At 30.0% G+C, this 13,514-nt stretch overlaps 1 protein-coding gene across 2 annotated transcripts in view; it reads right to left on the bottom strand.

Moving 5' to 3' along the window:
* LOC105220835 (transcription factor stalky) overlaps positions 1–9,992 on the bottom strand; it is a 41,931-nt gene extending 31,939 nt beyond the window's left edge. Inside the window, exons 1-2 of one of the 2 annotated variants that reach the window (XM_011197362.3) lie at positions 9,837–9,992; positions 3,115–3,311 (exon numbers count right to left, since the gene is read on the bottom strand). In XM_011197362.3, coding sequence (XP_011195664.2) covers positions 3,115–3,117 — 3 coding nt within the window. In that variant the 5' untranslated portion in view covers positions 3,118–3,311; positions 9,837–9,992. The remainder of the gene's footprint in view (positions 1–3,114; positions 3,312–9,836) is intronic. The other variant, XM_011197364.3, reaches the window with a different exon arrangement.
* Positions 9,993–13,514: the final 3,522 nt, after the last annotated feature.

Below are 13,514 nucleotides of genomic sequence, written 5' to 3'. Positions count from 1 at the left end.
ACTCATTCAAAAAACTGGCAGGCACTCTTGCCATATGGCATTTAAGATATTTACGCTGTCAATAAATATTTGAGGTGATTAACATTTCGAATTCTCTCTTTTTCATTTATATATGTATTTGTGTATACTTCAGTATTTACCTTATAAAGCTACATAAATTTGCATACTATTTTGTTCATTCAAGTCGAAAATGCGAACGGCAAAACTGTTCCTCTTTTATCACATACGTAATTGCCTCAAAATTATGCGAGTAATTGAACTCGCTGCATTGATTGTTGATTTTTTTTTGTGAATACTTTTTTGTTTACAATTTCACAGCGTTGATGCGCAAGCGCAGTAAAAAAATATGAATATAAATTATCGCTAATTGAAGTAGCCGTTTATTGCTGCACATTAGTTATGTTAAATATTTCTTTAAAAATATGTCAATGCGTTGATAACAGTGTCCACTTTGCGTCATTCATTTATCATTCATACGCTTGTGTGCTGTATATATTTAGCTTTATGTCCTTTTAGTTGGTAAGATAAGCAACTGTATAAATAGTACATCATGGTGTAACTTCCTTCAAAATATTAACAATTCAAATTTCAGATATTTTTGCTGCAGCTTTAATTCATCTAATTTTAACGTAATTTTTTTTTCTTTTCTTAATTTATGCCACGCTTATCAAAGCAGCTTTATTTTTAACAACAAGCTGGTAAATTAAAACAACACTTTTAATACATTGTGACATGCGAGAGCTACTCAAATGAAATGAGAGTAATGAGTGAGATTGTATGAATTAATTGTGAAAATAATTTGCGAAGAATTTATTGCAATCGATTACTCGTTTTTGTGGAGCAAAGCGAATGAGAGTTCCCTCTTTTTATTTATTAATTTCCATATTGTTTGCTTTTTCTCTCAAGCTGTGCAAGCGAGTATACGAAAGTTACAATTACCTTAGTATCCAGTATTTTTTTTAAAGATAACCTGTATTTCAGCCCACGTTTTACGAATTCGCAATTTTCATTAAAGCCGCTTCAAAAATATTCTTATTAGGAGAATATCGACTTGTTCTTGATGGTAGAACATAAATAAAAATATGTCATAAAATATATTGTTTTTGCTCAAAAAAAGGCGAAAGAAGTCAATAAGGAAACAAAAACATAAAGACATCAAAATTTTATAATTTCGTCCAAATTAAATGATAAAAAGTCTATAAAAATCATTAACACCACAATTATTTAAAATATCACTCATATAATACCCGAATTTACTAATTATATTAGATGAAGGTACTGCTGACCAGTTTAAAGCTATTTAAAAAGCTGGTAACCCTATTCAAATAGTGTTTCTAAAATTTTAAAACATTTATTTAAAATTTGATTGTTGGTTGTAATATTATGATAGTTACTTGTTATAAATCAAGTATAAATTTACAAAAAATACTTTCAGTAATCAATGGGTTAAAATAAAAATAGTATTCATTATAAAATTATGACTCAAAATGTGCTCAATGTGTTTCAAGAAAACAGTGTTTGGATATTTTTAGGTCAATTGAACGCGCTATAGTCAAAGCTTTCGATAGATGGCGCTTAACTTCTCAATAAGTTGCGAAAAATACCTAATAATAGTTCGAACATGTTTAATAGCTTTTTCACACAGCCAAATTAATTGATTAATTAAAATTTTATTGAGAAACCCTTTTTTGCCTCTTATACTGCCGGCTACTCGATCACCGAACAGCTATTATACGTTTTTGTTTTTGCTTTTTATAAGAAGTTGGTAAGTTTCATCAGCTGATTAATATTTTTCAGCAGCGACATCTACCGTAACTTTCTTTCTATCAAAAAACTCAGCCAATCGCAGGCAAATAACGTATATCGTACGTCTTTGTCACAGAGTTGCATTTGATTTTCAAGTCGATTTAAATCCAATTTAAAATAAATGAAGATTTTATTTTGTATGGTAAATTGATCGTAATAAGCGTTTAAGTCGAGCAGAGGCCTATAAATTGATCAATTAACTCCTATCTAAAAACGCTATAAGGAGTGGCATTATCTCACATTTTCGGATGAGAATACATTTATTTATGAAAACCCAAATAAAAAAGTTTTTATTTCAATGAGTTGCGCCATGGATGGGCCCCATTAGGATCGCAAATACACTCGGGTCAAAGTTGTAACGGTTTAGGGAATGCAAATAAATATAGTCGAATTCGAAAAAGTGGATGTTCCGTTTTCTTAATTATTTTTGGCAATCTAGAATGATATTCACAGCATAACAATGCCTAAATTCAGCTTGTCCGGTCTGAAAACATGGAAACAAAGCTAAACTCTCAATGTTGTGGAATGGCCACCATACTCCCCAGACCTAAATATTATAGATCCGGCTTCGCAAGGGTTTAAACAAACATTTCAAAATTTATAACTTCTTACACACTTATCACACTCTCCGATACATATATGTATATGTACTTTCCCTTTTCTTGCGTGGGTTCATTTAGAAAAAAGAAAAATGAGGAAAACTAGAACATGAAATTATATTTTATTTGCAATGAGCTAAAACTTGATTACAACCTCTAATCTTTGGTGTCCGTAGTCTTTCTCTCTGATTATGAAGACGTTGGGAACGCTCAGAGTTCAACGCCCTGATGCGAGCTTGTATTTTTCTAAAATTTTGTTCCTCAAGCCGCTGCACATGCTCCGTACTCGACTCACAAGCGTGTACTTGGGAGGTTTTGAAATTTTGTTTAGCGAGCAGCTGCGAGCGCTCGTTACTCGACTTTCTGGCACGCGATTGCGTTGCGAAGAGAATGACTTACTAGACGATTTTTGGTTTCAAACTAAGATTCTCCATCACGGAGTCTTTTCGATGCCCTCAGCTGGGAACTATTTCCAGAAATTTGAGATTCCAGCAATATATATAACCTATGTTACTCGGGGTGAATGTAGCTTTCCAATGGTGAAAGAACTTTTGAAATCGGCACAGTAGTTTTTGAGTTTATTCATTACAAACATACATACACATCTTTTCTCTTTATGATAGTAGTATAGCATAATCATAAATAAATATAAATAATTAGATAAAAATATAATTTAAATTAAAAGTGATCATGTAATGCTTAAACTTACCATTTTGAAATAAATGTTCCCGTTCTCTTCTCAAAACACTCAGTTATTCCAACACCTAGTATGTGCAGTAGCTTCTAAGCTCTTAATATATCACTTAATTCAGTTAATATTTATTTCTGTTTATTCAATGTTTATGTTTTTTTCACAAATCGCTTACATTCACTTATTTCCACAATTGATTGAGGCCTTCAATAACACTTAGAAATAGATTATAAATACAGTTAATATAGATGACACAATCACTTTGGGTTGTAAAATTTAGTTTTTTTTTTAATTTATTGATTTTTTGTTTTCACTTTTTTATTGTTTTTTTATTTATTTTTATTGTTTTTAATAAAAAAAAATAAAATAAATGCACGTCTATATGTTTTGCTCGTAAATGGTTTTCAATAACACTGACGTAACAGTTTGGCCTAAAGGCGAATGGCAGCAGGTGATTGCACAGTTATGTAGCACGAATGTGCACGATCAACAAGCAACAACGACAGCATCGAATTTCCCAAAGCCACACTTGTCACTCATACAAAAAAATGGTGACAGGAAAAGTATAGCAGAATTGTTAGCAAAACAAAAAAATAATAATAAAAATAAAAAAAATGTGGAGGCCTTAACTATTAGCTGTGCATAGGGCTGCCAGTTATTATTATTATTTGTTTTTTTTTTGAGCTGTCAATTTTTTCTTCTTCTTCTTTGTTGTAGTAGCTCGTAATTTTATATCACAAACAACAAAGGTATTATTTTCATTTATGTCAAGGAGTTATAAAGCGGAAATGTGAGTGTGCCAATCGATAAGCACCTACAAATTAGCAAATGTTGAGAAAAATACAACAACAAAAAGTAAAGTGTAAATGTAATAAGTAAAGTTTCGCAATACATATACATATATACAAACCAAAACAAAAGCACAAATAACTGAACCAATTCCTTCTTCTAAATTAATCTACTATTTAATTTCAACGCCAACTCAACGAGTCGCATTTGGCCAATCTTAGCTCACTTTGGGCTAATTAAAACAACACTATGGTACCACCCAAATTTCAGCGACCCAGCCTAAACAGCTTGCAATTTCTTTTTTAGTTCCTTTTTCTCCTTCTAGCATTGCAAATAACCGTTACAAAAATGTTTGGCCTAGCGCCAGCTGCCTTCTAAGGCTGTGCGCACACTTGGGTGTATTTAGACATAGACTTTTGACCAATTTAATGGCGCGTGTGCGCATTGTTGTAATACTTTAGTAACTATTAAGTGCAAATTTAATTTCGTTTTATTTGTGTTTGCACTTCGAGAATGGAAGTGTTGCTGCTTTTTTAGAATTAAAGTAAGGCTTTGTGGTTGATCAATCATTTAGAGTTTGTTTGCTGATGTTTCAATTTTTTTGGGTAACAAGATGACTTATTCGCTTGTTACCTTATCTGTACATATGTATATGTCTGTAGACTGTATTTATATTTAAAAAGACGTACATACTTTAAGCAAGCATTCCTCTACATTTTGGATTAAGTTTTTATATTTTTTAAATCATTTGAATGATTTAAGTTGAAGAATATATTAATATAAAATACGAAACATGTAAAAAAGGTTGCCAGATGCATGTAATTAAAAAAATTATCAATCAATAATATTAGATTTTATAAAATATTACTAGGAAACGTAAGAACGAAATTTTATTACAAAATTACTTAGAAGAGTTGCCACCTAACTTTTTTTTATTTTTTTTTTAAGTAATATAATTTTTATAAATATATATATACCATAAAATAAAAGATAATAAACCGAAATTTAAATGATTTCAAAGGGTTAAATTAAATTAAAATAGTGTTGCCACCTGAATAATTAACTAATTTTTCGTGTAATAATGCGCGAAAATGTTTTATTATGATAAAAAATAGTATAATATGGTATTACCACCTGATTTAAAGTAAAAAATTAAAAAAATTTTCCAAAATAATTCGAAAGATAGTTAAATCCATATCTTTTCAGGTTTTATACATACATATATATTTGGTTATTATCTTAAGTCAATTGTTACTGAAAAATTTCCAGATAGCATCTTTCGGAGAGAAAGATCAAGAGTGTTTTAAGGTCTTAAAATTCTTTCTTGGTGAATGCCATAATGCTTTTTAGTTTAATAAAAAAAATCGCAATCGATTAATTGAAAACCGCATTTGAAAGTTCAAATTAAAATCAAAAATGTATTTAAAATATATATACGAGGTGTGTTCAAAAAATAACGGGAATTTCAAAATTTCCAATTGTCATTTTTTTTTTTTATTTTTTATTATGTTGATATAGATGCCTCTGACGAACCATAAAATTTTTAGCTGTATTCACACTTCGTTGCTTGTATATGACTATATAGTATAGTGGTGTAGTTAAATATTATTTAAAATTTAATTTATATTAAAATACACTGTATACTCTTAATTAAAAAACTCTCTATAAAAATACTTAATAATCTCATAAACATATTTAATTTATCGCAAGTTAGTGTGAAAGCTAACAAATTTTATTAACATCACAGAGAAAGTTTTAACATTTTAATTTTAGCAGCATTAAAATATATGAAAATAGTAACGTGATAACGGTCTACAGGTAGTTATTGCAAAAAGCACTTCGTTAAGATAACGATGCTAATATAAATGTTGGTGAATGTGCCCCATCAGTAAAGCGAAAAATTACAAAAAATTGCATTGCACCTCTGCCATCGTTAATATGTTTAATATATACTTAAATTTGTAATATATTATTTAGTAAAATATTTCTATAGCTTTAACATACCAATCAATGCAATCTAAGCAATTTTAACGATTAATTTGAATTATTTTTAAAGCAAGTTAACTTAAAATTTAATAAAATAAATTTTAGAAAAATATAACTGTATTTTTTAATTTTTTTTTTTAGTTTTCTTAACAAATACAAAAAAAAAATTTTTATTTATTTAAACAAAATTGTTTCTCTTAAAATAAAAAAAAAAAAAATATTTTTTTTTATTTATATTAAATCAGTTTAAACCAAATTTAAAAGAATAATATATACATATTTTTTAATTTTTTTTATTTTAAAATTTGTTTTTAAAAATTCAAAAATGTTTTTTTTTTATAAAAATAATTTTTAAGCCAAATTTAAAAGAATAATATATATATATTTTTTAATTTTAAAATTTGTTCTTAAAAAAAAAAAATTTTCATAAAAATAATTTTTTTCGAAAAAAAAAATTTAATTAAAAATTAAAAAAAATTAAAAATTTTCATTCAAATTATTGCATTTAAATTGTAATAAATTAAAAAAAAATGTCATGCTTTACTTCTTGGCGGAGAAATGGCAGGCTAACGAAAAGAAGTTTGTGTCTTAAGTCTTTTGTTTAGAAGTGAAATTTCAATAGCGCTGTTTTTTCTTGGTTATTTCTCGACTATATTTGTGCTTTAAATACTCTGCAACATAAATCTGCTGCATTTTTCGAAATCGAGTATATAATATATATATAGTATATAATATATACCAAATATATTTATGTATGTGTCTTCATTAATCTTCATACTGCTACTCTAGTCAAGGCGACTGCTGCAGTAAACGCTAATTTATATTAATGAAATATAAAACATAAATGTAAATTTTAACTATTTCTAGTAATTTAAGCCGCTAATTAACGTTATTAAACTTCAAAATAGTTTTAAAGCATAAAAACAGATTTTCGAAAATACACACACCTATGCATGTATGCAAACCCCTTTGGCATCAAATAGCAAAACATTTATGGACTAATTAACTAATTACAATGATTTACTGGCAAATTAATCACTTTTGTACTTGTCGAAAACATCGAAAACATTTGATGACTGTGCGAAATTTATTGATGCCACCAACAGCACACCAAAAAGGAGCATCAGCATCACATACATATACATTGAATTAAATGCACTGTAATACACTTGTAATAACATGTGTATTTATGTTTGTTTGTATGCAATAAAAGATTGTATACGATTATGTATGTCATAAATTAGCGTAAAGTAGAGCGAAACTTGCTGACCATCAAAATCAAAGTATGCCACTGCTGCAACGAATGCAACGAGGCGACGATGAGACAGCACAACGCTCACAGGCTGTCAGCGCGCCAATTTGGCTGTTTATTGGCAAGCGGCGGCAAAGCAATAAAAGCACATCGCACAACGTAGCGCAGGTGGCGCGCATTTTAGGTCGGAGGCAGATGTAGTACAGGGCCGGCAGATGACAGCAGGCAAAGCGGTCGCCGGCCTTTTTTCTATAAACTTTTTTGTTTCTGCTGTTTTTTGGAAGGTATCAGGCCGGAGAACTGTGCATTTAAAATGCTTGCAACGCTTCACATCAATTTTTATCAATGCGACTGAACTTGTACTTTATTATGTGCATAAATATGTACGTAGCATAGCTTCGCGTAGCATAGCAGAGCATAAAGTAAATATTTTATTGCTTAGTTGTAGTAATTATTTTTGCTCGTTTTTTTCGACATTTATTTTATTGCATTGCTTCAATAACTGTGCAGTGACTTACAATTACATTGCAGCGACGTTATTTTATTATGTTTACGAACGATTTTTATTAATGAGAAACCTAAGTGTCGAATCAAAAGTCATAAACCTGAAATGAAGATATTTAAATGTGAGGTCAGAGGGTATCTATCAGTTGTTAAAGTTCAAAATGAATTTATTTGAGATTTGGTGTTTACAAGGTACTATTCTGAAATCAGCAATATTTTAAGGGTTTCGTGGGAAGTCTATAATGGCAAGAATGTATGTATTTGAGTAGTTTCATGCACTTGGTGAGGATAGATCATCTTTATAACTCAGCATTTCGTAAAATTCAACTCAAAACAGAGTTCTTCAGCTTATACAGGTCTATTCTGAAGACCTCCAAAAACGTATTTTTAGACTCTTTCCACAAATTGGAACTTTACTTAAGCGTATTTACATAATGGAAATTTTCGATTTCGAATTACAGGCTAAGTACCTTTTGGACTATTTGAGATTTCAATATATTTCTTTAAATAACGGGAATTTTTCAATTAAAAAATTTATTGGTCTGGAGAGTCCAGCCGCTAAGGTTAGATAAGTTTTTAGGAGCTTGATGACATTAAAATGCTTTCATTATCCCAAGGATAACAGTTTTTCAATGCACTTATTTTTAAAAATACACATAATAGGTGTGTTCAAAAAATAACGGGAATTTTGAATTTTTTAAATTAAAAATTTCACGAGGTTGAAGAGTCCAGCCGCTAAGGTTATATGTGTTTTTAAAAGCTTGACTTGATTTTCTGTTGTTAAAAGCTTTTACTTCGTTGCTTGTTCGTGAGTTCTTGGCCAAAAACTCTACTGTAATGATGTCCCGGCCTCCATTTATGCCAGACATGACTCCGTGTGACTTTTTTCTATTTCCAAAAATAAAGAGAACCATAAAAGACCATCGTTTTACAAGCATACGAGAAATCGCTGAAGGAGCTTAACTACTGGTTATCCGCAAAATCGAGTTTGAACAGTGTTTCGACGATTGGAAGAAGCGCTGGTATAAGTGCATAATATCGAATGTGGACTATTTTGAAGCCGACCACATTAAAATAGACGTTGGAATAACTTTTTTTTTATTTTCCAAAAAATCAAAATTCCCGTTATTTTTTGAACACAACTCGTAAGCTTCCTATAAATCACAAAAATTTATTTAATAAGAATCTTTAACGCAAACACTCTCAGCGAAAATATTTACTACAAAATATTGTGTCTGGCGTGTGCTTCGAATAGGGGCTAGCATATCATATACAAACTCATGCCAACATTTACGACATGCAATTGTCCATTAATATGCTAAATTGCCTGCTGCAACGCCCACAACCTTCAAGCTACAACTAATTTATATACACTTAACTTAATGGAGACAAGCATTTCAAGTGCAACGAGAAATTTGAATTTCTGATGAGTTACATTGCAATGTGAGGTACTGTAAGTAAGATGCTGTCGTTGTTGTTTTTTGGTATTTGAGAACTTTAAATGTTTTAATATTTATAGTGTTTTTAGAAATATTTTTCACATTTTAAAGAGTTTTAGACTTTTTGTAATTTTTTTAATGTATTGTATTTTATTGAAAATTTTCGAAAATCTGAATCAATTTGTTATTATTTATTTAATTGTTTTTAAAGAAATTATAATTAAGTTATTTTCAAATTTTTTTCGAATTTTTTTTTACGAAAAATTTCAATTTTGTTTTTCGAAAATGTTTTTGAACTTCAAAATTATAATTTTTATTTATCATAACTATATCGAAAATTTTTTCAATTTCAATATTGTTTTTCGAAAATGTTTTTGGACTTCAAAATTTTTATTTATCATAACTATATCGAAAATTTTTTCAATTTCAATATTGTTTTTCGAAAATGTTTTTGGACTTCAAAATTTTTATTTATCATAACTATTTCGAAAATTTTAAAATTTTTTTCAAAAATAATTATTTCATTCAACACAGTTATTTTTGAAACTTTTTTAAATATCAATATCACTCAATGAACCAATAAATTGTTTCAAAGGATTTATTTTTTTTCTCAAAACTCCTCAAGCCTCATCGTTCACAATCCGTTTATCTACGCTTTTAGCGCTTTTATCATTTTCTTCACACACTTTCACTAATTAAATTTTATTAATTTTCATTTTATTATAATCCATTTGGTTACAAAACACACTTAATCCCTGTGCAATGCTTACAATATGTAATGCAGAAATAATCGTTAGCGACGCTTAAAAGACAGCGGACGACGTAGCGTGACAAGGCGCTTTGGCGACACGAGCAACACTGAGCGTTTGTTGTTGATCGCATCAGCTCCAAGTCTTTTTCGGCGCAAAATTGTCGTTCGACGTTGGAGCTGCCGCATCGTGCTGGCGAACATCTGCGCACAAACACATACACAAACATCAAACAAATAAAGTGAGTGCACGCCGGAAACTACTTGTTTCGGCGCTTCGGCTACTATCCTAACGCTCGTCTCGGCTGCTCACGTCGTCACAGTAGTGATGTGCTCTTGCTGCTTTCGCACATTTCCACAAACATCTTTTTAACATTCGTTACTAAAAAAGCTGATAAAATTTGCATATTTCTTTTTATTTTGTGAGCGTATAAAGAGAAAGAGCGATTTGAAAGAGTGTGCGTTGATAGCGCTAGCTTAGTTGAAAAGCTTTGATTTATAAAACAAAGAAAATCAGTTGTAAAAATTGTGATCTATAATACTTTCAAATTTTCCAAAATTCTTAATAAAGTTCTAACTGAAAGATTCTGCTTTAAAAAGCTACATTTTAGAGCTTTCTTGGAATCAGAAAGCTTTCAAAAGAGTGTTTTCTTTACACTTTTCTTGCGTCTGTTAATGAGCACTGTTATTGCCGGGAATTATAATAATTAATTTAATGAATCCCATTAATTGTTGTCGGTGTGAACAACACGTGAGGTTAATATTCAAAATTTATTTGACACAAATGAGCTTTATTTTGAAATTTATTTGACGAATTACATCAAACTCATAACAATGACATTTCAGTTTGTTGAAAATGACAAAACTCAATGAATATGCATTCTTTGGGGATATAAAATCCCAGAATTGAAAAAAAAAATTAAATTGTTTCGAAAGTATATTTTAAGAAATGTTTAAAAAGGCATGATGAATTACTCAAAATTTAATTAATAAAATATTTACATAAATGCTGTTAATTGACAAAATTAAAAAAAAAACACAACCGACAAAAATTTGTCAACCACAGCGAAAATTTCCGTAAAACGTTTGTTGAAAGAAGGAATTAATATTATATATGTATGTATATTGATTCAATTCGCCAAAAACAGCCGACAAAATAAATATTGTTAAAACACAAGTTAATATATTACATCACTAATCATCAACATTATTCTCACTAACTTGAGAAGACGAGCGCTTCAGTGAAGATTAAATATATGATTTTCAAAACAATGTACTAAAAAATAAGAAATATTACTTCGCGTTATTCAATGAGTTCGCTTTGCTTGTTAGCAGATTTTTTCAGTGTCTTAGTTCTCAAAACTGATTCAATGCCCACCATTTTCCTAGAGAACCTAATATCAATATCATCAGAAACTTCTTTTGATTGTATGCTCTAGATACAGAAATTATTCCAAGTAATCGTAGAACAATACTTAGATCCCAATCCTCAGCAATGCACAAGCAAGTTGTTATTCATTCCATTCTCGAATATTTTCAAAAGTTTTAGCTTTTTTTGCAATTTTTGCATTGGAAATTAATTAAAAATTATTAAAACAATGTCGCTTATAGATACGAATACATTATTCTAATTGCCAGACCAGTGTTTTTACAAATCGTTTTTTAAATCTTTTTGATCTTCTTGACAAAACCTTTAAAACTCTGCAACCACCTTATTCTACGTAAGATTTTCTAAGATCATATAAAGCCCCACCATATTTTGAATACACACAGTGATCTAAGAATACCACTACCGGCCTCTGTTGGTATTCTAGAAAACAATATTTATCAATCAAATATTCAAAATAAATGTAAGAGATCGTTAAGTTGGAACTTATTTTATACCAAGAAAAATTCAGAAAATTCTAAATAAATCATTTATCATTATAAGAAAATGAAACCAGAAACCAGTCTTTAACTTAAATAAAATAATAAAAAGAACAAATGCGATTTTAATAGATATATTACTGGTATATATATCGAACTTATCACGCCAAAGTGCTAAACTGGCTTATTTCAGTATCAGTATTGTTAATAGGCTAAAATTTTCATAAGGGGCTATTACCAGTGTAACCCATGAAAAAATTATGAGATTTTCGAGAATTGTTTTAAAAGAAAGTACTCGATAGAATGTTTCTATGTTTTTATACTCTCGCAACAAAAGTTGTTAAGAGAGTATTATAGTTTTGTCAAACGGTTGTTTGTAACACCCAAAACTAAACGAGTTAGATAAGTTAGTTAAGTTCGAAGATGGGCGGAATCGGACCACTGCCACGCCCAAAAAATGGCGATAACCAAAAACACATAAAGAGCTATAACTAAGCCATAAATAAAGCAATGGAGGGGCATATTTGGATGTAATGTTTTTGGAAAAGTGGGCGTGACCCCGCCCCCAAATAGGTTTTTTGTATATATCTTGCAAACCAATAAATCTATATAAACCAAACTTTCTGCAGTCGCTTCTTTTAGCCGTTTCCTAATACAGTCCAAAAGTGAAAGAAATCGGATAATAACCACGCTCACCTCCCATACAAAGGTTAGGTTGAAAATGACTAAAAGTGGGTTAACTCACTAACGAGAAACGTCAGAAACACCAAATTTTATATAAGAAATGGCAGAAGGCTGTACTGAGATTTTTTTACAAAATGAAAAATGGGCGTGGCGTCGCCTACTTATGGGTCAGAAACCATATCTCAAGAACTACTCGACAGATTTCAATGAAATTCGGTATATAATATTTTCTTGACACCCTGATGACACTGGTGGAATATGGGCGAAATCGGTTCACAACTACGCCCACTGCCCATATAACTCAATTTTGAATCCTACTGATTCGTTCACTTTATAATGTATACATAAGGAACCGATAAAGATAGCGAAATAAAACTTTACACGAATACTGTATTTGAGCTATGACATCAGTTGTGGAAAAATTGTCAAAATCGAACCATGTCTTTTCAAGGCCCCTGATATCGAACATGAAGAACTCAGTGCCTAAGGGTAATTTTTCACCGAAATTATAGGTAAATCTCTAAATAAATTGCGAGAGTATAAAATGTTCGGTTGCACCCGAACTTAGCCTTTCCTTACTTGTTTGAGATAAATAGGATAAATATATAAATTATCAAATTGACGTAGTTCTATTAAATTAGGTTCTGTTAAAATGGTCTTTTTTTAAATGCCAAATTGACAATTATCAACCAATCAAAAAAAGATCGTATGTCATTGTATAGTAAATATATACTCAGTTTAAATTCGAATTGGTCTATTTCTCGTTCAGTTATGATGTCAGCAATTAAAAAAATGTCGTTTCGAGAAAAACGAGTTTAAAGTTTCGGCTATAGCGACTTATACCTGCGATTGATCGCGACATTGCCAATTTCACAGGATATTTTTGAACTATAAACTATCGAATAAGCAAAAGAATCGTGCGACTATTTATGAACCAAGTAACCCTGATATCTATTGTAATGTGCATTGTCACGCAGATTTTCTACACGAAGTCGCAGCAACTTCGATTTGCATTAGAATCAATGACGATAAAATATAAATATATGCTTATATATAAACTATTTTCTTTCAAATTTTTGAATTATTAACGGATTATATTATCTTATTATATTAATATTATCGGAGTATATTTTTTTTGTATTACCATTTT

The sequence above is a fragment of the Zeugodacus cucurbitae genome, chromosome 4, assembly GCF_028554725.1.
Source record: "Zeugodacus cucurbitae isolate PBARC_wt_2022May chromosome 4, idZeuCucr1.2, whole genome shotgun sequence".
In the NCBI taxonomy this organism is placed as follows: Eukaryota; Metazoa; Arthropoda; class Insecta; order Diptera; family Tephritidae; genus Zeugodacus; species Zeugodacus cucurbitae.
Note: the sequence above shows the minus strand (reverse complement) of the source record. Positions and strands in the feature narration are given on the sequence as shown.